At 44.0% G+C, this 24,894-nt stretch overlaps 1 protein-coding gene across 5 annotated transcripts in view; it reads left to right on the top strand.

Annotated features, from left to right (window-relative positions):
- LOC113263919 (chondroitin sulfate proteoglycan 4-like) overlaps window positions 1-24,894 on the top strand; it is a 62,442-nt gene that overhangs the window by 21,100 nt on the left and 16,448 nt on the right. For all 5 annotated transcript variants that reach the window (XR_006410857.3, XM_026510695.4, XM_026510698.4 and 2 more), the window contains exons 5-8: window positions 910-1,086; window positions 9,118-9,316; window positions 12,803-12,934; window positions 20,949-21,121. Coding sequence is in view for 4 of the 5 variants with exons in the window: in XM_026510695.4 (XP_026366480.2) it covers window positions 910-1,086; window positions 9,118-9,316; window positions 12,803-12,934; window positions 20,949-21,121 (681 nt within the window). In the remaining variant the exon portion in view is untranslated. The remainder of the gene's footprint in view (window positions 1-909; window positions 1,087-9,117; window positions 9,317-12,802; window positions 12,935-20,948; window positions 21,122-24,894) is intronic.

Below are 24,894 nucleotides of genomic sequence, written 5' to 3'. Positions count from 1 at the left end.
CCAAACAACAGAAATCCAGCAAGTAGATAGACGGTGGAAGCTTCAGGGCTTACACCTAACATTCTGAATTGTCTAACGAAGTAATCCACAACTTCAAAAATTAGTCACTGGAAGGAAATGAGTAGCGTCTGAATTTTACTGCATATTGCTCCTTTGAAAGAACAGTGGAATTGTGTCGCTTACCTATAGCAGTGTTAGAAATGGCCTGTAGGGGCTCCTGGGTGGCTCAGTCGTTAAGCGTCTGCTTTCGGCTCAGGGCGTGATCCCAGTATTCTGGGATCGAGCCCTACATCAGGCTCCTCCGCTGGAAGCCTGCTTCTTCCTCTCCCATTCCCCCTGCTTGTGTTCCCTTTCTAGCTGGCTGTCTCTATCTCTGTCAAATGAATAAATAAAATCTTAAAAAAAAAAAAAAAAAGAAAAGAAATGGCCTGTAGGGGCTCCTGGGTGGCTCAGTTGGTTAAGCATCTGCCTTGGCTCAAGTCATGATCCCCGGGTCCCGGGATGGAGCCCCATGTCAGGCTCTCTGCTCAGCAGGGAGCCTGCTTCTCACTCCCTGCTCATGATCTCTCTTGCTATCTCTCTCAAATAAATAAATACAAATCTTAAAAAAAAAAAGGAAGAAATAGCCTTTGACTCAGGTCTCCTGATGACCAGTCCAGGGTTCTCTTTCCTACCCTATGTGCTACATCGCTCCATTCCTCCTTAAACGTATTCCTAAGATGTGGCGTCATTTCATAAAAACTATCCCATCCATCATAATTTCCACTCTGAGCGCCAGAATCAGACCTCATAGGATGAACACATGCTTCTGTGTTTTAGAGAGACATAAAAATTAGGATTATAGAAACGTATTCATGTTTTTAAATCATGTTTCAGTCAGTTGGTGATTTTCGTTGGTGGTGGTTACAGGTGGAAAATGAATTGATTTACTACGTGCATGATGATAGCGAGGAGCTCCTTGACAATTTCACCATCTTTGCAAATAGCTCAGAGCTTGGAAAACAGAGTTTGCCCCGAACTCTTTTTGTAACTGTGGAATCCGTAAATGATGAGGTTCCAGTAATAACGGCCAACAAAATCCTGCAGGTAAGTGCTCCGTGCTTTTTCATTTATCATAATAACGTTACGGCTACCAATCTGATTTTTTGTATTATTTCTAATGTTAAATAGTAAGACATATGACGATGTATGTACGGTTAACATATTCCTACTGGTTTTAAATAAATGTTAGCTGTTACCAGGACATTCTGCTGGGTAACTGTTGGGAGTTGATGAATCCCAATGAGTAACTGTCTTGTTGTATTTCTTGAGTGGGTGTCATTCACACTGTATTCCCGGAGGCATCGCCTTTTCCAGTTAGGGTGGGAAGGTGAGAATCAGCTCCCCGGTATTGAATGTGTGACCTTGGGCAAGTTATTTAGTCCTTCAGTGTGCTCTCATCCAGGGGGTAGGAAATGGAGAGTTGTGAGGAGCAAGAGATAAAATGATGTAAAACTCTCCCACAATTCCTGACATGTTGTTGGGACTCAATAAATGGTAGCATTATTACTGAAAACCTCCAAGGCTATACCAGTATTAGAATAAAAAAGCCAATGTACTGTCATGTGATGGTATTTTGCTGTTTCTGGAAACTTCCGTCACCCTTCACTTTTTCTGAGAATCCCCTGGGGGTGCTTCTTAGGCACTCACAGATAAACATGTTTTGGCTATCACATGGTGTCCACTATTTGGCTCCTGTCCTGATTTGGGGCCCTGAAGCAATGTCATGGCTTCTACTGGCCACACAAAGGGCTTGACGCTCAGGAGTCCCTCTGGCTCTGAGGGCGCCATTTCCTCCCACACCAGCACTACCCATGTCAATGCTGATGAACCCATTTGTGCCAGTTTACACTCAAGGATCCCAAAGCTTTCACTCAGTAGATTTTCTTGGTCTTAAATCACTCCTTCTTACTGTCCCTTCTTCTAAGGACTTGGGCATGAATTTGCTATTCTGGCTTGGAGAAGAGTTATAGCTATTATAATAGTAAATGTTCAAAAAAAATTGTTAGCTATTATTACGTACCAGGTATCCCTCTAAGGGCTTATAGCTCACTGAGAGATGTGCTGTCATTTCCCTCATCGGACAGATGAGGAAATTGCATGACAGCTGAATGACAGGCTGAGGACAGAGTGACAGAACAGGGGCCTGATGACCTGTTCATGCCTCTTTTCAGGCTCTCTGGCAATGACTGACACATAGTAAAGAAGAAATATTTGTTGAAGGGATGAGTAAATGAAAATATAAACTGTCAATTTCTGCCCCACATTGGCTCATGTTTCAGAGAGTGGGCTTTTGCCTTGGCTCTTTCTTCTTTTAGTCCAGCTGCATTTCTGGAAGAACCCTTGGCCCCTTGCACATTTCAGCCTCTAGGGGACACATTCATCAGGTATGCCCAGACGTGGGAATCTGAAGGCGTTTACTTTGAAATTTGACAGAGACACATCTTCCACATAAGTTTTTGACAACTTCAGCCTCATTTATACCACTCATAAGACTAAATAGTTAATAATGGAGTCTTTAGAAGTCCAGGGGAAATTGGGTAGTCAGAAGAGATGCAGAAGAGATGGACGCGAATAGAGCTCCCTGGGGGCTGATCTAACTAGAAAATTTTATGTTGTTAAACATGCCTACAGGCTGGGGTTTTTAAAATCTGTTTTTATTTGCTCAAAACAATTGGATTTAGGAATAGGCTCTTTAGTGCTTTTAGTTATTTTAAGGCTTGGTTCATTATTCAGCCTCTATATTTTAAGTGAAAAGCTAAAGGTGTTTATACCTTCGGAATGTGTCGCTTTATCTTTAGTTTACTCCACACAGTCATTGTCCAGACCGCCTGGGAATGGGACGTTCCAGCTGGTCACATCTGTAGGCCTACCTCTGTTTTCACAGGGTCTTGCGGTGTTACTATCTACTGAACGCCTTCTCAGCAAAGCGATCTAAGAGTTGCGTTGTTGGCTCGAGGGAGGGATCGTAGGTGTCAATGATTACGAAGCACAGTTATAAAAGTTGACATTTATTATGTGCTTACGGAGTACAGTACTGAACAGCTTCCAGAAGTGGTGTCATTTTCACAACCCTACAGAGCGACTGCTGTTACTGATGTCCTCATGGTAAGGCCCAGAGCGGCACCAAGGGAAGGTGTGGAAAGTCTGACTGGGTCACCACCATGCTGTGCCGCTTTGCCCACTACCCGTGACTGCCTCAAGCTCTCTCAGTGCAGCCACGTGATCGAGGGCTGTCTTCATTAGGAAGAAAAAAGCCCCAAAGCCGTGATGCGTCTTGCTCCTGCTCACGTGGACTTCCTGGAATAGGTTCACTGCAGTTGTATTGACACACGTGTTCACCCAGGAAACCTCAGCAGGATATTTGGGCATTTTGCTGTGTGGTGCGAAAGACCCAGGGGAGGGCCCTAAAATCTGGACACATAGGGGAGAAGAGCTGGAGCTGGCTGAGCAAGAGGAAGACCAAGGAATAAAGTCGTGAACTCTTGGGCTTCCTTCTGAAAAGGAACTGAAGCCCTATTGTGGGTTTGGCTTTCAGTCCTGAGGTGCCGTTAGTTATAAGATGCACCATCAACTCAATAATAGCTTTATTATATTGAAATAGTCCTGTCAATGTAAGATCTTCAGAACATTAAATTGTGAGAGGAAAAAGTGCATGTGCTAGCCTTTGTCTCTGTTTTCCCTTTAAATTAGGGAAATATAGTCTCTGCCAAGAACCTAGAGCTTGCTCAGGCAGTTTGCCCGCACCCCTCCCCTATCCTTGATTCCAGAGTGTGTCTCTCAAGAAAAAAGGAAGAGTTGCTGGGGGCAAGGGCCATTTCCTTTATTCTTACCTTCTTCCCTGGAGAGCCTGGATCCAGGCCAGGCTGCGACTTCCCGGTTTCAGTGGATGTGGTCATTTGACTCTGGCTCTTTCTGAGTTTATTCATTTATTTATCTGGTAAGAATCTCATCCTCTGCCTTAAAAGTTCTGGATTAAAGTTAGAAGACCAGAGTTCAAGATTCGTGAACTGCTCAATTTAAGCAAAATTTCTCTGAGCCTCGTCTTCCTGGGCAGCAAAACCACGATTCAGTTGTGGGTTGGTGTGTGTGTGTGTGTGTGTGTAAAGACATATATAAATACCTGGATTTATATGAGGAATTGGCTTATGTGATTATGGAGGTGGGCAAGTTCCAAGATCTGTAGGGTCAGTCAGTAGGCTAGAGACGAGACCCAGGAGAGCCAATGGTTTGGTTCTTGTATGAAGGTCAACAAGAAGAGCTGATGTCCCAGTTCAAAGGTAGTCAGAGAGAAAAGAATTCTCTTTACTCACAGGAGGATTAGTTTAGTTTAGTTTTGTTTTTTCTACTTGGGCATTCAACTGATTGTATGAGCCTTACTTATGTGAGGGAAAGTCATTCTGCTTTACTCAGTCAACTGATTTAAATGTTAATCTCATCCAAAAACATTCTCATAGAAACACCCAGAATAATGTTTAACCAAATATCTGGGCACCCCATGGCCTCGTCAACTTGACACATAAAATTAACTATCATAGGCTTGAGATTCTATGCTGTCTTTGACTTTTCAAATAGAACTTTCTCAAGACCTTCAGATTATCCCATATGACCACCCACACTCCTCACTTGTCATCAGAGCTTGGAGCAAGTGGCAAAAAGTGTTATTTGCAGTCTACTTGGGAAAAGGAAGTGGAAGCCTAGGGAGTAGACCAGCTGATAGCATCTCAGACTCTGGATAGGAGTTCAAAGACAGAATTCTGAATGTTAATCATTCTATCCTAGCATAGGATATACTTCTTTCTCCTGAAGTACTTTATTTTTTTTTTCTTTTCCTTTCTTCCTTCCTTTCTTTTTTTTTTTTTTTTAAAGATTTTATTTATGTATTTGACACAGAGAGAGAGACAGCCAGCAAGAGAAGGAACACAGGCAGGGGGAGTGGGAGAGGAAGAAGCAGGCTCCCAATGGATGAGCCTGATGTGGGGCTCGATCCCAGGACTCCAGAATCATGCCCTGAGCCGAAGGCAGACGCTTAACGACTGAGCCACCCAGGCACCCCTTTCCTGAAGTACTTTAAACAACATTTCATTAGCCACAGAACTTGTGACTGGCTGGTCTCCAAAGTCATTCAGTGGTGCAGGAAATCATTTCCTTCATGACAAACTGGAATTAGGAATTGGGGTTAGACCTGCTCCATGAATCCTTTGCATTTTGCTATGAAATATATTCTACTGAGTACTTTTGTATTCAAGCACCACCAGAAATGTTGGTGCATAGCTGATCAAATGTATTTGTGTCCACAAGGGGGCTTCATTTTCCTGTTTTTCAACTTTGGCTTTCAATACTGTACATTTTGTTTTGTTGTTGTCTTTTACACCAAAAATAGAATCATTTGTTTATTTCTGAGAAGCACTTGTCATCACTAAGAAGAGTGTCGGAAGCTAGGAACAGTGGAAGAATTTAGGCAGCAAAGCCTGAGATTTTGACGGAAGGCTTAGAAGGGTCAGACAGTGGGATAGTAACTTTATAAACATTTTACATCCCTCATATGAAACTCAAAACTAAGGTCTGGGTTTCTAAACATTAGAATCATAATTAGGATTGTATTCGATTATAGTTAGGTTTCTAGATCCCACTGACCTTCTGTTTAAGTTAAAGATGAATTTTTAAAAATGTGTTCCAATTAGTGTGCTAATATGTTTTCAGATATGTATTCCTTAAACCATTATTTCTTGGGCTTTGGATCACGTGGAATACTGCACCCAAGTTTGCGACCTTTGTTTTTCTTCTCTCCATCTACCTGAAGTTGCCATGGCCAATGCCCGGGCACGAAATCAAGCCTCACCCAAAGCAGTGGGGCTGTTAGTGGAACTAAATTTGGTTTGAGTGGAAATAAAGATCAGAAGTTACCAGCTCTTGTTTTGAGTGGCAGGTTTTCCACTTGTTTGAAAGATGGTATATTCCAGAGGCAAGAGGGGGCAAAAGCAGAGTTGCACGGAAGAGTAGCTGCAGTGGAAAACATGCTTCCTCCAGCTTTTGTGCACGGTGCTGGAAAAAATGAGTATCTACGAGTCATGGGAAGAGAATGGCAGTACATTTCTAAATCAGCTTGAGTTCTTAAAGAAAGGAAAATAAGATGGATTTAAAATGTAAAACGTGAAAAAGTAGAACCAGTGGCCTTGGAATTTTGTCAAGTAGTCCAATCGTGTATTTTATAAACACTGTAGCCTTTCCATGGATTAACGGAAGGCCAAAACCCTATCATTTAAACATTAGGTTGGTGAGCATTTCTGGTAGCTATTAAAAAACTGATGTCTAAATTTTAACTGATTTAAGAGTAGGTACCAGTGTTACACACTTTTTATAAAAAAAATAAAAATAAATTTTAACTGATTTAAAAAACTGATGTCCTTAGAGTTTAGGGCTGAAAAGTCCTCAGTGGCCATATTCCAAAAGCCAAGACATAGGAGCATCCGTCAACGATACGATCATGAAACAGATGAGCTATCTCACCCCAAAGTATGGAGAGATGCTGTGGGATTAAACAAAACCCACAGTACATGCTATAGAATGGCTCCAGTCATCGTAATCATGACACTCCAAATGACTTTTAAGTATTGTTGAAAAAATCATATTTATCTTTAGAACTGAATCTGATGAAGAAGATGGATGACATAGATCTAATGTTTTCTGAATTCTTCCTATCTGCCAGGTGAAGCTTGCTCTAAGTACTTTACATATCTTAAATCACTCATTATGCATAATAATTCTATCATTCCTGGTTTACTAATGACGAAATTAAGGCACGGGGAAACGAAGAAATATGCCCAAGGTTACATAGCTAACATGGAGTATCATGCCTCCTATGAAAATGTAGGAATCTTATATATTTTCTGATACTCCTTTCTCAAATTCTGTTTAAATAGTTATTAGATAATGAGTGAGCATGATTTAAGGTGTTTCATAAACTCCCTATGTTACCAAGGAAAATAGCCTCTTAGACCAGAGAGATAGCTATTAAATCACTCAGAATTGAATTTTTAAACAAGTTGGTAACAAGCATAGAAGAAGATAAAGGTTCTAGTTAGAGAGCAAAGAATGACATAAGCTTGAAAATATGCATGGTGTTTCTGTAGGGAAGACATTTATAAATACAGATAGAAATGTGAAAATTTAGTGAGTGATAATGCCACCCATTTTTAGTGTTCGTGAAATACCATGTGACTGTATGATTATAGAAACTCAAAACAGCCTCATTCCTTCAAAGGGGAGTTGATGTCTAAGTACACGTTTTCAGCTCAACATGTTCACAACTGAACTCCTGATCTTACTTCCTGAATCCACTCCCTCTGCAGCTCTCCTCATTTCAGTTGATGGTAACTCTGGCCTTCTAGGTGTTGAGGTCCCAACCACGGAGTCATTTTCAGCCTTTCCGTCTTCCACACCTCACCACGTCCGATTCGTCAGACACCCTGTTGACTTCACCTTCAACACACACCCAGAATTTGACCACTTCCTACCACCTCAACAACTTCCGGCCACTCTCTCCTCGCATCTCTCTCTAGGATTACAGTAGTCACTTCCTAACTGGTCTGCCTGCTTCTACCCTGGCCTTCCCATGGTCTGTTCTTAACACAGAAGCCACGGTGTTCTGTTAAGACCAACTTACTCCTCACCTAAAGTCCTGTGATGATTCCCCATTGCGCTCAAGTAAAAGCCAAAGTTCTTACAGTGGCCATCAAGATCCTGCAGGATTTGGCCTTCCATCACATTCCATACTCCTCTTCTTGTCCTCCTTATCACACTTGCTCTGCTCCTGCCATACTGACCTCCTTGCTGCCCCTCAAACAGACGAGGCTTGCTCCCACCTTAGGGCTGTTCCCTCTGCCTGCAGGTTCTTTCTCCAGATATCCATGTGGCTCCACCTTCACCTCCTTTCAGCTCTTCTCAAATGAGCCTCTGATTTAACATTCTCCCACTCCTCAGCCCTTTATTTAGCTTTATTTTAATTTTTTTCATAGTGCCCGTGAACTTCTAAGAGACTCTATAGTTCATTTCTTTAGTGTGCCTGTCATTTCTTCCCTACACTCCTTCATCCCCTCCTGCGGGAACATAGGCTCCATGAGGATAGGACTGTGTTTTGTTCACTGAGGCATTGTAGGCACCCAGAACATTGCCTGGAACATAGTAGATGCTCAGTAAATGATGAATTGTGGAACTAGGCTATTTAGGCAAGGTAAACAGATTTTAAATGTAATTGGAAAATAGAGACTATTACTCAGCAATAATTATAGATGAGCTATCAGCACAGCAGACATTGCTAAGGACACAGGGGCCAGCTACGTGTTTTCCTGCAGGACAGGTAAAATAAAGGGCAATTTTTAAAATATGCGATGTGTGTTTTCCCTCAAATATTTAAGAGCTAATGAAATCATTCCCTTCTTAAAACGGTGACTAGAAATCCTTAAATCAGCCCTATGAGGTAGGCTCTACAATGATCCGAGGTTCCCTGTAAAATCTTAACCTACGCTTCCCTATTTAGCATACGTCAGGCATACAGAAGGTGCTCAGTTACCATCAGCTTTTATTGTTATTATACTTTATATAAATAAATATTCACATTAAACAAAAATTTTGAATAATTATGAATACTGTTTTTATTGGGACCTTATAAGCATCACAAATTAAACAAACATTACAGCATGCCCTGAATTTCATCTGGTATTTAATTATATGTTTTGAATTAAGAATCTTCATGCTTTAGGGGCGCCTGGGTGGCTCAGTCGGTTGAGTGCCTGCCTTCAGCTCAGGTCGTGATCCCAGGGTTCTGGGACCGAGTCCCAGGTCGCGGGCTCCCTGCTCAGCAGGGAGTTTGCTTCTCCCCCTGCTCATGGTCTCTCTCTCTCTCTCAAATGAATAAATAAAATCTTAAAAAAAAAAAAGAATCTTCATCCTTTAAGAGCTCTAGTGAATCACTTTAGTTTCTAAACATTGTGCAAGAGGCCAGAGTAGCACATCACATACTTACGTGATATGATTGGAATTGGTCTTTGCAAGATCTGTGCCCCTCTTGTTTTTAAGGTATGGGCGAATTCTGTCACTGGGATTACCAGGGGTGACCTCTGTGCAGAAGATGAGGACTCCTCCCCACAGGACCTCACCTACTGGGTCACTCCACCCAGCAACGGACATTTGGCTCTCCAGTCCTTTCCTGACCGAAGCATCCAGAATTTCACCCAGGCTCAGATCAACGAGGGCCAGCTAGTGTTTGTACACACCGGTATGTCATAGAGAAAAGTAATGCGAAACTAAAATGTGTTTCAATCAGAGGTTAGCATGATAGTCGAACCCTGTAGTTGCTGACTGAAAACCACAAGCCATCTGAAAACTTGCTGGGGTCTGTAATTTTTTTTAAGTGGCACGTTGTAGTGAGGCTGATGATAGCAAACATCAGAGAGTGCCTGTAACTCACACATGGTTTATTCCCCTGGTCGTGTAAGGTCTACGCTCAAATATAACATTCCCAGAGAGCCTTTTCCTGACCACCCGTTAAAACAGCATCTCCTCTCTGTCCCTCTCCATCCCTTCCTGACTTCCTGCCCTTGTAGTAAAGCTTGCTTCGTTTGCTTGTGTGTTGGCTGTCTTCCTGCTGGAGCGTACAAGGGCAGGATCTTTGTTTTGTTTGCTCTGATATCCTCAGCACCTCAAAGAGTGACGGAAACAAGTAGGTGCTTAATAAAAATGTTGAAATGAAATAATGAAATGAAATAAAAATGAAATAATATTGAATACCTTCTATGTGCCGGGTCACGTTCCAGATGCTAGGGATGCCTTAGCGAACAAAACAACCATATTTGTTAAATAAATGAACACATGGATAAACTAATGAGTGAGCATAGCTGTAATTCTAAGCGACTCGGACATTAAAAGGCTTTTTTTCTTCCTTCTGTTAATCAGTAAGCCAAATAGCTCCTGTAAATCTGGGGAAGGGGTGATCTAGTCTGGCTTTGTTTCCAGGCTGCCCCTGTCACCGGACCGAGAGGGAAGTGAGCCCACTCCCAGGCTGCAGGAGCGAAGGGGGTGGGGGTGGGGGGTGCGTGAGCCAGGGGGCATGATGGGAAAGCTAGCAGTCATAGCTGGTCAGCCATTTTTATTAACTTCTTTGAAAATATAGTCAAGAAAATAAAGACAAAAAGTCTTCTAAATTCAAATGGAGTAATTTCCTGATTTTCTTTGCAGTTAATGCAAAGAATCCGCAGATAATCTGAAAATAATTTACTGTAGAATGCTGTCAACTAGTGGTTCCACACCTGTAGCCTGGGGACCTGGAGGGTTAATTTTTATTGCAACAGAGATACTAAATCTACTCACATATGTACCAAAGCCTTGTTTCTAGACTGGATGATCTTTTCCATGTATGTATGTTCTCATTTTTTAAATGTGTACAGAGGTGCTGATTAATAAAACAGGATTCATTTAAAGAGGTACTGAAGTAATAGGAAATTTCTCCAATTTTGTGTGGTTTTGATTATTAGATACCAACAATCCAAGTATTATTAGATGAGGGCCTAGAAAGGTGGTTTTCTTGAAAGGATCTTCATATTTGCAAAATGGAGAGCACTGCTCTGGAGACTCCCCCAAGGAAAGTTTCGGATTTCTACAACGATGTGGTTTGCAAGGAAGAGGCCTCATTGACTCTCTGGCCCATGCGGGCACCAGAGGATGTGCTTACGTGACCCATTTCATTTCCTCTGCACAAGTCCTCTGAGCCATGTGGAGCAGTCCCCCCATTTTGGAGATGAAGAAACTGAGGCTCAGAACGACGTAAGCTGAGCAGCCCCTAAAGCTGGACTGTCTCTGCTGGCTGCCACCCGTGGAAGGACAGAGCGGGTGAGAGAACCACACTTAACTATTTGCAGGACTAAAATGAACATTAGCTCTCAGGATGTATTTATTAGTCAACTACCAGATCCATGTTCACTTTTGGCTGGTAGAGGAAATAATTTCTCCTAAAAAAAAAAAAGCAGGAAGGAGAGTTAAAGGCGAGCTCTTTGAGAATCAATCCATTGCATTTTCTAAGTGGCTGTGGAGGCAGTAATGGCCCACAGAGTGGCCGGAGCCCCCCCCTCCCCCAAGGCTGTTGTGGAGACCAGCTGGTTCTCCTGCTACATCTGTCCATCATCAGCCCCAAACAAAGGCTTAGGTTTAATTAGTCTCTCTTAGCATTTATATTTGCAAAGTGCTCTACCATTAATCTAATTCATTTTTCACATAACAACCGAAGTAGGTTGATAAAGCCAAGATGTGGGAGGCTGTGTGATTTAAGACCGCACTTTGCAAAGCAGTGTCGGAAAGATCTGAGGTCGTGCAACAGAAAATCTACAGGTCTCCTCTCCCTTCATGTTTCCCTCCTTTCCTCTCTTTGGTCGTAGTTGGTGTGATAAGTTAGGGCATTCCCAGGACACTATTCTAATATGTATTTTGATAGGATTCCTTTTGATTCTTTTCCATGTTGTTTCTGGATTCATGAAATGTGGAAAGTGCCTGGTGGCAGAAAGCGTTCTCTCCCTCTTTTCATGTTTCATTAAATGCAACCTCAGAGTGCTCTTTCTAGTAAAAAAACAAGCAAGGAAACAATCAAAATTTGATTGTGGGCCCCTGTTCGAAATTAGGCAGACTCAGAATTTTCTCTCTCTCTCTCTCTTTTTAAAAACGATGACTCTTGAGTGTGTTGGGACCTTTTTTAAAGTCTGTAACCTTTTTTGTGAGGACTGGGAACTCTGGGTTTGCATAGATAACGGAAACTCAAGAGGCTGTCAAGCCATCGACCAGCCCTTTATTAAATCGTGTTATTAAGGGAGTACTTGTATGTAATTGCAGAGTCTGACCCTGCCTTCTTTGTTCCTTGCCACATGTCCCGGAGGGGAGGGCAACAAAGAGGACATTTCTACCCATTACATGATGCAAAGACCTGTAGGCCTCCAGATTTACCGCTGGTTTAACATTTTCAAAGGGGGATGGGGATGCGAGCATCAGGCTCTCCGCTTTGTGAGTCAGACTGGTAAAGCACTCCTGGGAACGGGATCGATAGGGGCCCGTCTCAATTTCTCTTACACACATAAGTTAATTTATAACTTTATTGATATCACTAATCCTTTGACAGTAGTATGGGAGTACAATTCTCTTCCAGCAGGAACTTAACAAAAGCCGGCCTGGATCTTTCCCCACTCTTTACCAGCTTAGCAGAAATCAGCTAGTTCAGTGAATAATCACAAATTATTTGGAGGGAGGGGCTGAGTGTTATTTACTTCCCCCTAGTTTGGATTTTCGACATTATTAAGTCAGCATTATCAATATTTCAGAAATTGCTTGTCTGTACGTATGTGTGTGTGCCGTGCACACGACATGCATGCATTCCTTTTGCTCGTGTAAAGTGATTCCAAAATATTAAAATGCAGGTGATGAATATGTTTAAAATGATTTTTTAAAAATTTCTTGGAGGTAACACCTTTGCTTTCTTCTATTAGGTCACGGGGAGGAGGGAACGGAGGGGAGGATGCATTTTAGACCTTTATTAATGTTCTTTTAACTTCCCATTATGTCAATGTTTGGTTTGGTGAGTTCAGTGACTCTATTAACACATTCTCCAGTTGATAGGGGTTGCTTTGCGGGGGAGGGGGGGAGGAGGTTAGGTGGGAGGGAGAGCGAAAGTGGGTGGCTTTTGCCAAACAGCCAAAGTGACCAGAGTATAATTCTTCTTTTGAAGGAGCCATGTCAGGAGGCTTTAATTTTCAGGTTACTGATGGTTTGAACTTTGCACCACGACAAATTTTTAGCATCACCGCTCGAACCCTGACCCTTCGCTTAGAAGTAAACCGAGGACTGAGCATCTTTCCGGGTAAGATTTTACTTGAGTGCATTTGGGGTGAAGTGGTGTTCAATTTATTTAGAAAGCTCTACCTGCGTGGTGAAAAGCGTCATTGTTTACCCTAGAGTGATACCAACAACAGTCACAAAGTCCCAGAGAGAACCCTCTGTTTGCAGGATTTAGCGAAAGTAAGGCTGTCTCTGTCCACCTGCTCTCTCTTGCTCCTCCCTTGTTTGGCAGAGAGGGTGTGCTGGTGAAGGGCCATGGGAGAGGAGGCCTGATCCACGTGCACGCTTCCCCTACTCTCTCCATACGGTCCAGGCTCCGCAGTGACCATCGAGATCTTGCATATTCTTTTTCTAAATATAGAAACCCTGTGCATCCGGGGGCCTTGAGGGATTTCACTGAGCACTGGCTTCAGGGCCCTGAAGCCTCTGGACTGTTGTTTGCCCAGAACCTCAGCTTAGTGAGATGGAAAAATCAAAGTGAACTTCCCTGAGTCAGTACCGTCATGGCAGGGATAGGGAAAGATTTACCCCATGGTGGGGGTAATAAAGAAGAAGAACAAACCTACCAGAAAACAATAAAATGTATATTACAGTTAAAAAAAAAAAAAAGCCCTTACACAGTGACTCGTTTACTTGATACGTGTTACCGGTCAAACAGAGATGGAGAAAGATAGTAATCACTTTATTAGTTATGGTTATAATATGGTCACTCTAAGCCAGTTCTCAACCAGGAAGCTTCTAAAAATAGCTGCGTCTGGGCCTCACCTTACCCCAGCTGAACAGGGAGTCTCTGCCGTACGGCTTGGCCATCATTATATTTTTTTAAGTTCCAGGTGGTTCTGAAGGACGGCCAGGATTGAGATTCATGGGGCTGGGTACGGTACTAGTCTTTTACGCTTTACACGCATGTGAGGTAGTTGACATATTTACAGGAAGCTGGCGGGATTTGTGGTTTAGAGAGATGATGTAATTTGGCTGTGTGACCGGTAAATGGTGAATAAAGCTCACATCCTTCTAAGGTAGACCGAGAGAAAAATCACTGTAACTTTAACAGACACACAATTTTTGAGGAGAAATGTTACGATTTTTAGTTGCCTTAAGCACTTGAGCTCATGAAAAGAAATCTTATTAAAATCTAATTAAAGATACGTTAACCCAGATTCTTCCATTCCAAAGCCTTTTTATATTCCATATTTTTTCTCTGGGAATAACTGTGATGTGTCTATCAATTTTTTTCAAGGAGATGAGGGTGCCATTTAGTGTTTAAAAATAAGCAGACTACTACGCCCTAGTGATCTGAAAAATGTAGCAATCTACCGGGAAAAAGTGTTCTAAAGTCAGAGTAAATCTGGCTGCTGCCAAAGATGAGACACTTGTCATCTATTCTGGCTCAACTCTGGTTTAGTAATTGATGAGAGTTGTGTCAGATTAAAGGGGGCATAGAACACTACAGCTTAGAAAGCCTTGTGTTTCTGGCCCCTGTTTTACTGAATATTAGTTTAGCAAGAAAAATATATGAAAGTGGTCCAAATTCCCTTGTCACCTTTGTGGAACTATGCAAAACATAGAGTTCTCGTAGCCCTCCGTCTACTATTTGGACCCAGCCCCAAGTGAGCGTCTCCTTTCTCCAAGCTTCCCCCTAGCTAGCCCCTGAGGTCTATTGTTCTTGGTTTCCACATTGCCCTCCATTTCCAGCTCCAGCTCCTGGCCGGGGGAAGGAGGATGGATTTTCGTGTCCATTTCCAGTAGGTGGCTGTTACATTTGATAAAATCTCCATTGGAGCGGGTGTGGGAATGACTACTGCAGAGTCACAGATTTTTAGAGTTGGGATGGACCCTATGGGTCACTCGGTCCAGTTGTCCTTGCCGTTTCTCCTATCCTCATGTCCCAGGTGGTGGGGGTCCACTCCGTTCTGCATCGGAAGTCCCTGCCAAGGGTGTGGTTCCGATGACTGCATCCCCTCCTCTCTCCAGGGACACATGTGAGCCTTGCTCAGCGGCATCCACAGTGGCCACCCGAGGATGTCGGTCCCCGCTGCTGTGTGAAGTTGTAGGGGGGTGATGACAGATACCCCACTCTCCCTCTTCCCTCAGGACTGCCCCCCCCCCAGCATGACAGGTCCTGCAGGGAGCAGGCTCTGAGTGACCTCTGCCTCCCTCATCTGTTAGGCGGTACTTTGGCTGAGAGGGAAGGGGATCATTGTACCCCTCCTCCCTGTGTGAGTCCAGGTGTCAGCTGTCAGCTACTGCTCTTGTCAGACTCCAGTTGACCTATATGTTCTGAAATATCAGGGAAATCGTATTCCTTTTTATAGAACAATAGATTTTATAGAACCATAATAGCAGGAAATCTATTCCTGTTCTAGAATGGACATCCAGATACTATTAATACCTGTGCTTTTGTTGTGCTTTACATTTGCGTCTACTGCACTGGATTGTTTGAAGGAGTTCAGTGAAAGAACGTACAGAAAAGTAAGTGGCATCATCCCTGTTGGAGCATGATGCAATGTTGATAGAAAACACGGGGGCTCAGGCACTTTCAAGGTCATATAACTAACAGGAATCATAAGCCTCAAGAGCCAGTGCCAACTCCAACCCCAAATCTTATGCTGGAAGCATGGCAGCTTCTCTCCTTTCTGGGCGTGCCCGTGTTCCAGGCCCGGCTCAGTTTTTAGAATAGCAGTTCTCTGAGAATGCAGTCATCATGGAGGCTCCTTATTTTGTCTCCTTGATATTATTGATGGATTGACATACACCATCAGGAAAATATGCATAGCGATTTCATAAACAGCAAAGATGTAGACATTTTGTGTATTTCATTCTCTTGGAGTAGGAAAATCTTGCAACCCAGCATCAGTCAACATTTGTTTTCACTCGCACTGATCCCATACCATTTGGACTCTCCCCAGCAGCCTGGCAGACTTTGGCCGGGCTGCTTTGCCTTCCTTGTGGACTTAGTCTTAAAAAGTGGCCCTGACTTGAGACCTGTAAGAATTTGTAGGGTGAGCCAAAATACTTGTAAGAATACTTAATGGGTGAATATTTTAAGGTTAACCATAGCTTCTGTGCCCTGCCAAATTTGAAAGTCATTTTTTAACTCAGTTATTTTAAGGTATGAAGGACTGCAGTTCTAAATGAACTCTTTTTGTGTATGAACGAAGGAAAAAATGTCTACTCAATGTATATTTTCATTTTGTTATTTTGTGTATGTATATGTATACATAAATACACATACACACATGTGTGCGCACACACACACATGCACCTTCTACTTCTTCCTGCAAAATTTATTCCCCAGAAAATTTTATAACCAATTGTACACCTTGAATGCTCCCACGCAATGCATTTGTTTATCTTCAGTTGTGACATGTTAGAACATGTTGTGGCCTTAGGACCTGGTTTTCCTGCGTATCCAAATGGTACTTGGCTCTTTTACAAAGAGTGTTGAGGAGGGGTTGACCTTGAGACTTTTGTCAAACTGGTCTAGAATATAAGCTTACACAGTAGCTGATGAGTGAAGGGTATTCATAGCAGACTGTGTCACTTCAATACCCTGGGGGTTTGGTCATGCTATAGAGGGAATCACATCTCACTGATGGGCCATCTGTCCCTTGTGGTGGGAATAGAGGGAGAGAAGAAAGCAGGAGGAAATCACAGTGTGTTGCTAGAGTTTAGAGCAGAGATCTGTCGGCTAGTCTTGTAACACTGATTTGAATATTGCAAGACGTAGTGGGAGATAATCAAGGACTATAAGAAAAGATTGTCAGTCCTTAAGGAAAAAAATTAAAGGCTTACTAATTGGGGAAATAGGAGACCTACCCTCACGAGTACACTAACCATGTGAAACCTATGCTAAGGGTCCAGTGAGTGGTATAGATTAGGAGAGTGACACGAGTTCAGGGGAGGGAAATTTCCCATCGACTGGAATAGTCAGGGAGGGCTTGTTGGCAAGACAGGTCCTCAGCTACCTGTGCAGAGCGAGTGGCATTTCGATGAATGGCAGCAAAGAGGGGCGAGCATACCAGAGAGCACAGTATGGCTGCAGAGGTGAGGACCAGACAAGAAGGCTGGCAGTGTGTTCGGAAGGTGGAGAGGAGAATCTGTTGGATTTGTTGAAGGATTCATCACATTTCCTAACTCAGTAATCATTCCAGCACTGAGCTTAAAGTAGTACGGTGTAGACAATATAGTGTCAACTTGAAAAATACTCATTTTGGAGTCCATAAGACCTACATTTGACCATTAGTTAAATAGCTTATCCTCTCTGAGACTTGTTATCCCTTCTTAGTGAGGATACAAATCTGTCTTCCTTAGGGTGATCATGGTATCCAAAAGGAATGGCAGGACCATGTCTGTGCTGTTTCCTAGCATACCTCTACTCCTGATTAGGGCTTGTCACGTATGAGGCCCTTGATAATGTCTGTTGAAGAAATGAGCAAGGCCGCCTAGCCTGGTGGCCATGAAACTCTTGCTGGTGTGGAGGTGGTTGTTTGTCATGAAACAAACACAACAGGAGAGAAGTATGTTAGAGAAATGCTGTATTTAAAAGAAAAATAAAGTAGATTTCTGTACTCCAAGACTTAGAGTCTTTAACATGCTGATTTGCTTTCAGATCTCTAAGAAGTGGATGTGGAGTGAGGGCTTGCCAAACAGATACAGTTATGAGCTCTTGTATTATCACCCTTCTTGTAGGACGGTTACTGTTTGCAATCTACAGTTAGGGGGCACCTTAGAGAAATCCTTCCCATGTTAAGTGCCTGGAGCTTAACCGATGAAACTATCAATGCTTGGATGAAATGAGGTGCGTGGGGGGTGGGAAACGATGTTTGGCTTTCTGTGAATTGGGCTGAACGAGAAAAGATACTCATCAGGCCGTGACAACATGTTGCTGGCTAGTCTTGCTGACTGAGCATGCCCAGATGACTGCGGACTAGGAATTAAACCCTAGACACCCTTCTGGGTTAGACAGCTGGACAAGGGAATGAGGGATTGATGTACCCTGGCTGAGAAAAAAAGCACTCTTGGCCTGGAACACCTCTGGTGGGTCCTCTCCCCCGAACAGCTAAGACAAATTAAATGATATTGTCTTAAAGAAAGAGTCCCTCCCATCCCCCACCTGCCAAAGGTAGCCCTGGACAGGGAGGAATAAGTGAAAAGTTAGAGTCCTTTAGAAGAAGGAGATTATGAAGAAGGCACAGTGGAGGAAAGGTCTAAAAAAAGCTGAAGGTAGAGAAGTTTGGGTGTCCAAAGACTGCACACATAAAAACACGGTCCACCTGACAGATGAGGGAAGCCTACGGTGGCAGGTAACAAAGAATGGGCCTTAGTTTTGACTTCATATTAACACTGACTGCAGGTACAGAATAATTCCTCTCAGCCTCCCCGGGTGGCCTGAGACCCCAGGCCCCCAGCACTGGAAGCTAGAAGAGGGCAGTGTCTGCAAAAATGTCAGCAGCAAAGGAGTAAGAGAAATGTGGGAGGCACTTCCAAGCATCACGTGAGGACTTCTGTGTAACAGCCAAAACGGTGCCAAGACAGCCCTGAACCTGGGGCCCAACTGTGTTCCTGAGGCTGACGTCGCCAGGCACTCCTGCCTCACCCCCGGAGCCCCAGGACCCAGTGTCCATCCCAGGGGCGCAGACATTTTGTTTTGTTTTGTTCTTCCGATTTACAGAGGTATACACTTAACAAAATGTGAAGCTATTCACAGTATACAAAATGATGATTTGATATAGCTATACATTATGAAAGGATTATTCCCCCATCAAGTTAATTAACACATCCGTCACCTCGTATTCTTACCTTGTGTGTGAGAGAACATTTAAGTTCTACTGTCTTAGCAAATTTCGATTATACAGTATAGTGCTATCAACTGTAGTTACCATGTCAGACCTTAGCTCCTCAGACAGTACTCATTTCATAACTGAGAATTTGTACCTGTTACCAACCTCCTCTTATCTCCCCCATCCCCTGGCAAACACTTCTCCACACTCCATTTCTATGAGTTCAACTGGGTTTTTTTTTTTAGATTTTTTTTTTTTTTTTTTTTTAAGTAAGTGATCCCATGCAGTATTTGTCTTTCTCTGTCTGGCTTGTTTCACTTAGCATAACGCCCTCCAGTGACACCCATGTTGTTGCAAATGACAGAATTTCATTCTTTTTAAAGCCTGAATAATATATATTATATATGTATTTACACATATAATTATTTTCTTCAAGAAAATGGTTTTGTTTCCTTTGGATACATACCCAGACATGGGATTGCTGGATCGTGCGGTAGTTCTGTTTTTCATATTTTGGGGAACCTCCGTGCTGTTTTCAGAGTAGCTGCACCGATTTGCATTCCCACCACCGGGGCACAAGGGTTTTCGCTTCTGCACATCCCTCGTCAGCATCTGTTCTCTTGTCTTTTTGATAATGGCCATCCTAACAGGTGTGAGTGATCGCTCATGGAGGTTTTGATTCGCCTTTCCCTGACGATGAGCCCTTTTTCATGTGTCTGTTGGCCATTTCTCTGTCTTCTTTAGAAAATAGTTATTCGGGTCCTTGGCTTATTTTTAAATTGGGCTATTTGGCTTTTTTGCTATTGAATTGTGTGAGAGCTTGTGTGTTTTGAGTGTTAAGCCCTTACCAGCTTCGTGGCTTCACATGTTTTCTCCCATTCCATGTGTTGCTTTTTCACTTGGGGGATGGTTTCCTTTGCTGAGCAGACCCTTTTCAGTTTGATGTAGTGCCGCCTGCTCATTTTTGGGTTTGTTGCTCAGCATCTTAGACGCAGCCTCCATACCGAAGGCTCAGAACAATCCCTGCACGTCTGAAACTCTTACCCAAAGCTGGCTTGCCCTTGTGTCAGCTGTAGTCGGGTCCCACTTCTAAGAGCCCGGTACGGTTACACACTATAATTGGCGGCCCTCGCTTTCTGAGGCCACGACGCGCAGTAAGTGAACCAAAACAAATGTCGTTCACGAGGCTTCGTTACGATTGGGTGGTTGACTCCACTTCCTAAGCAATTCATCGGGTCCGACTCCAAGGGCTACCCTGTGCGAGGCACAAGGCTAGAGCCCTTCCTTAGCCAGGGCTAAAACGGAAGAGATGCGGTGAGATTCTGGGCCAGGAGGACGATGAGAATCTCTTCCAGACCTGCCACCCTGTATGGCTGGGGACGTTCCCCAAATCCTTGCAAACGAAAGGGATACGTGCTCCAACTCTGTGCCCCCGAACTGTGGTCTGCGGGTCTTCTGGTCCATGAACTGGTAAGAATAGAAAGCATTTAGAATTGCTCATACCAATCTGACATTGCTGCGGCGTTTTATTGTATTTTATAAAATTAGCGGTCCACAGAGGCTTGGGGGAGGGGAAAACACCGACCCTTCACCACGGACCGTCGGAGAAGCACTGCTCTCACCCACATGGCCCTGAGCCTCTCTAGCTTAGAGTTGCCGCATTTGGTCTCACTAGCACGCAAACTCGCCTGTGCCTGGTTCTTCTGCCCTTGGCATTTGCACAGCCCCTTCCCTCCCCACAGTGTCCTCGCAACCTGCCTGTCTGCGGTCCTCTGGAGATGTCTCACGTTTGTTCAAGAGCCAGCTTCTCCCCCAGATGTGCACAAATGGACGCTCCATTAAGCACCTGCAGCCACCATCAGGCCAGGGCACGTCTGTCCTCCCAGGGGAGGGCGCTGTGTCCCGTTCTCTCAGGGCGCCCAGCCGACTCCCCTTCCTGCACCTGGAGCCAAGCCCCCACACACTGGCATTGCCTCTTTTCTCTGGGGATCAGTAAGCCATGCAGGACTGGTGGAGACTGAGGAGCACATCTCATCTGATTTTCCTCCTTCATCTCCAGCCCCAGGAGCAAATCACATCCTTAAAATAGATGCCTCGAGGATTACTAGCCCCTCACAGCACAATTTCGTGCTAGCCAGTCCCCGCATGTAACCATGTGTCTTCCAGAATTTTCAGGGGTCTATAAAGATCCTTTTGTTAACTGGCAGCCTTCATATGCTTCATACGTAAGTGCATGTTTTCATCTTCGCTTAGGTTCTGTGAAGCCCCTTTCATCCCGTGACCTGAGAGCTGTGACCAATGACGCGGACAGCACGGGAAACAGAACTGTGACATTTACGGTTGTAAGTTCCCCTAGACTCGGGAGGCTGGTGCGAGTCAGTTCTGACAACAGCACAGAGGATGTTTCCGTGTTTACACAGACTCTGGTGAGTCCTGGCGTCCGTGCGTGTCGCTGGGCAGGGCTGGCTGGCTGTGCCGGGTGGCCCCTAGCTTGTCTTCACCCTGTCAAGCCCGGCCGACGCGCCCCTTTGCCCAGGCAGTGACCACTTCGGCTGCGCTGGTTTTCAAACCAAACGCTCTGTAGCGGGCACAGCTTGATGCAGTTGTTAGAAAACTCTAAGCAGCCTCAAACTCTGTGTCTAAGGAGTGAAAAGGAATCCTTTTATTACAAAGACAGGTTTAAAGGAAACCCAAAGCAGAGGGGCAGGTGTAAATCCTGCAGGGTGTGTCTGGGTACGTCTAGATTTAATATGTAAAATTGTATACGTTATTTAGCGTAGTGTAGTTATACGTATGTACATAAATCTTTATGTGTGTGTATTTAACCTGTATCCAGAACCACGTGTTTTACATTTCACTAGTGTTTTACCACAACCACCATCCACCTTATCCATTTAAATGGATAAGGCTTCAAGCCTTTGATATAGTTTTTTTCTTTTGCATCCTAGGAATGTGACTGGCTATGTTTGCTAATATATGACTTCATTTTCTAAAAGTCTATGTTCCCAAATCATCTTCTTGAATATAACTAATGCTTGCTTGCCATTCAGTCTTCTTTTTCCATTCTTAAGCAGTGTGTACGTGGATTCGATTGATGATTTGGCTGTGGCTTTACATTCTAAGGAATAAAAACACTCCAAAGTCAAGTTTAGAAGAAATAGCAAGAGTGAACTGCCTGTCCGCCTTTAACCTTCGAGCCATTTCTCTCCTGTGTGATGTAGTGAAGTTGAATTTGGCTTTTCCTTGCAGTTGCCTTTGTCTCGGATGCATTTAAGGAGCAGATCATGAGGCGAGCAAAAGCTCTGAGTGTAACACTGAAAGGAAGAAGTATGAATTCTCTAGTTTATAGATGCGCTCTGGAGGACGCAAAAATAAATTAGGTCGAAAACTAAATTCTGTGAGGAGCTTAATGTGCCCAAAGGCATCAAAACGTGCCCAGGGTCAGGTTGCCTTTTGAATAATGACAAGAATGATATCAGCCCTATAAAGACGCCTTGGCTCTAACCCTTGTTCTTTAAAAACAAAACAAAACGAAACCCACTTTCTAGATGGTGATCATTTCAAGCATTAGTTTCCACTAGTTTTCATGGAAAATATATACTATTTTAGATGACTATGGTCTAACTAACCGCAGTGAATATGGCAGCCAGGCCCCACTAGTTACTTTGCAATTACAAAGTAACTCCCAAATCTCAATGACTTACAATAACAAAGTCGATTTCTCACTTATACTGTATATGGGCTGAGGGCTGGCTGTGGGTCTGCTCTCCATCTCTCCTTCATTCCAGGACCCAAGGTCAAAGGGCAGCCCCTCTCTTGGGCACCGGGCTGTATTTGCAGCAGAAAAAGAAGTGAGGGTAGAACCACACAATGACTCTTTAAATTGTGCTCAGATGTGCCATGTATCACTTACACTCACATCTCACTGACTAAAGAAAGTTGCATGAGCAAACCTGATGTCGGGGGGGTGGGGGGTGGGGAAGGACAGTCAGTCATCTCACAGAAAGGAGGCCCTGACTGATTGGGGCAACAACCAATCTACCACAGCAGGCTAGCCTGGTAATCTGAACACTGTTTGTAATACATTTTCCTATGAAAACAAACCGCTTTTATAATACGACACAATTATAAACAGGAATTAAAACCCCAAACTAGTTATAAGGCTCTGGGGCAGGCAATAAAAGTCTAGATTGATTAAAATCCAATTATTTTAAGGTTTCATTTTTCCTCTCATTGTTCCTTCCACTTTAAGAACCAAGAGGCGGTGTCAAGGAAATATATTAGCAATGGCAGCTGTTGGCCGGGGCAAGTGAGGTGTTAGGTTGGGGCTCAGGGCTGGAAGGAACCTGCAAAGGGGTGTCTGGGACCAGGAGCCTTGGGCCCAACTGTTGGTCTTTCCTGTGGAGACAGGAGCAGGCTGGTCTGGAAGCACAGCCTGGGCAGTGCCACAAGTCAGGTGTGGTGAGAGAGGAGTTTCATTCTTCTTGAATGGACCAGGTGTGTGGCTTTTCTCAACACACAAGACTTTATCCTCTCCAGGGCAAACACCCACCATGCCAGAAGCCCAGCCTATGCTTTTGTCTCGGGGGACAAAGGCAAGCTCCTTTTATCGTACACAAGGCACCAGACGGTGTATCAGGTCTTTTACGCAAGTATACTCCTGGGCGTGACAATTCCTGTGTCATAAAACAGCATCTAAGATATGTTTAGAGGCTGTAGAAATTCAGCTCAGCGGCCCTCACTCTCTGGGCCTGTGGTGTGTGAGTGTGGAGCAAACACCTCACTGAGGAATCGGGCGTCCTGCTGTTGCTCCCTGATCTCCTGCTCTCTGCTCCTGGCTGAGGACAAGTCCCTTGACCTCTAAAATCAGACCTGGATTAGCTCTGCGAATTCAAGCAAATTACCTATCTTTCCAGCCCCAGTTTCCTCATCTGGAAAATGAGGAAAACAGTAGTAATGATAATTGAAGCCATTTTGAACATTCATCGTGTCCCAGGTGCAGTCCTAAACTTTCTTCCTTACTACTCATCATCTCACCTTGAAGTCTGGGAGCCTCAAGCACAGGGAAGTTCTGCAGCCTGCCCACAGTTACACAGCTCAGGGGCAGCAGGACTTGGATTTGAACCCAGGGCCTCTGACGCTGGGTCATGCCCCCACCTACCAGGCTGCCCTTTCTTCTAGAAGCTTGTGTGTGGATTAGCATGGATCATGGGTACGAAATGCCCAGAACACTGCTCCTCATGCAGCAGACATGAGCTACCTGCTAGCTAAGGCTGCTGGTACTACCTTTTTGTTCGTGGAAATGTGAGACGTCCTTTGCCTCTCCCAGTAGCGGGAAGACTGGTTTCACAGGAGAAGGCCATTTTTCTGGGACACCAGAATTGGCTGCCGTGTTTATCCTAATGTGCTACAGTGATTTAATGAATGGAAATGAGGTCATTAGAAGAGAATGACATTTGCCTGTCACCCCATAACCCAATTACCGTTTCCCTTTGGGGAAGAGCCCCTGGTGTTCTAGAACACACTTCCCTGAGTGATGATGAGAGCAGGGGACTGAGGAGATCTCAGGTCCTCATGCCTGGATGGAACACTTCCACCGCGGGCCCAGCCTAGGCTGGAAGGCAGAATGAGGCCCCCAGGGTGGGGGGCAGGGTCCAAAGATTGCACCCCAATGGCCAGAGCGAGCAGGACCCAGTGGAAGGACTCCTCCCCAGAGCAGCTGCTGCGGCAAAGTTGAGGTGGGTGAGGCAGGATATGTTTGACTAAGTGTCTATGAATAAATGTCATTGAAATACCCTAACTACTCTTACGCTTCAATAGTCACAAAACACATCAATAATGTGGGGAGAGGAGGGCGTATGCTGAGGAAACTCTGTAAAGCTAGAAACCCAAGTGCTAACTCTGACTCCTTCCGTGTGTGTGTATGTTTCTGAGTATGAAAATAACACATGCTTGTTGTCAAAATAAAATTAGAACACATTAAAGCAGTGCATTAATATTGGGGGGAAAAAGCAGGGCATCGTCAATAAATTCAGTAGAAGTGATATTAATCTGAAGGCATTCTGATAGAAAAATGCAGTTTTATTTGTGCCTTGGGAAGAGGAAGTAACTCACTGTTTATCTTCCTGGCTTTCCCATTTCCAGATCCTCTCTCTTTTTTCATGTGCAAATGGAATGTAAATCTTTTTCTAAAATGTGC

The sequence above is a fragment of the Ursus arctos genome, unplaced genomic scaffold (assembly GCF_023065955.2).
Source record: "Ursus arctos isolate Adak ecotype North America unplaced genomic scaffold, UrsArc2.0 scaffold_15, whole genome shotgun sequence".
NCBI classification, from domain to species: domain Eukaryota; kingdom Metazoa; phylum Chordata; class Mammalia; order Carnivora; family Ursidae; genus Ursus; species Ursus arctos.
This window is presented reverse-complemented; position numbering and strand designations above follow the sequence as displayed.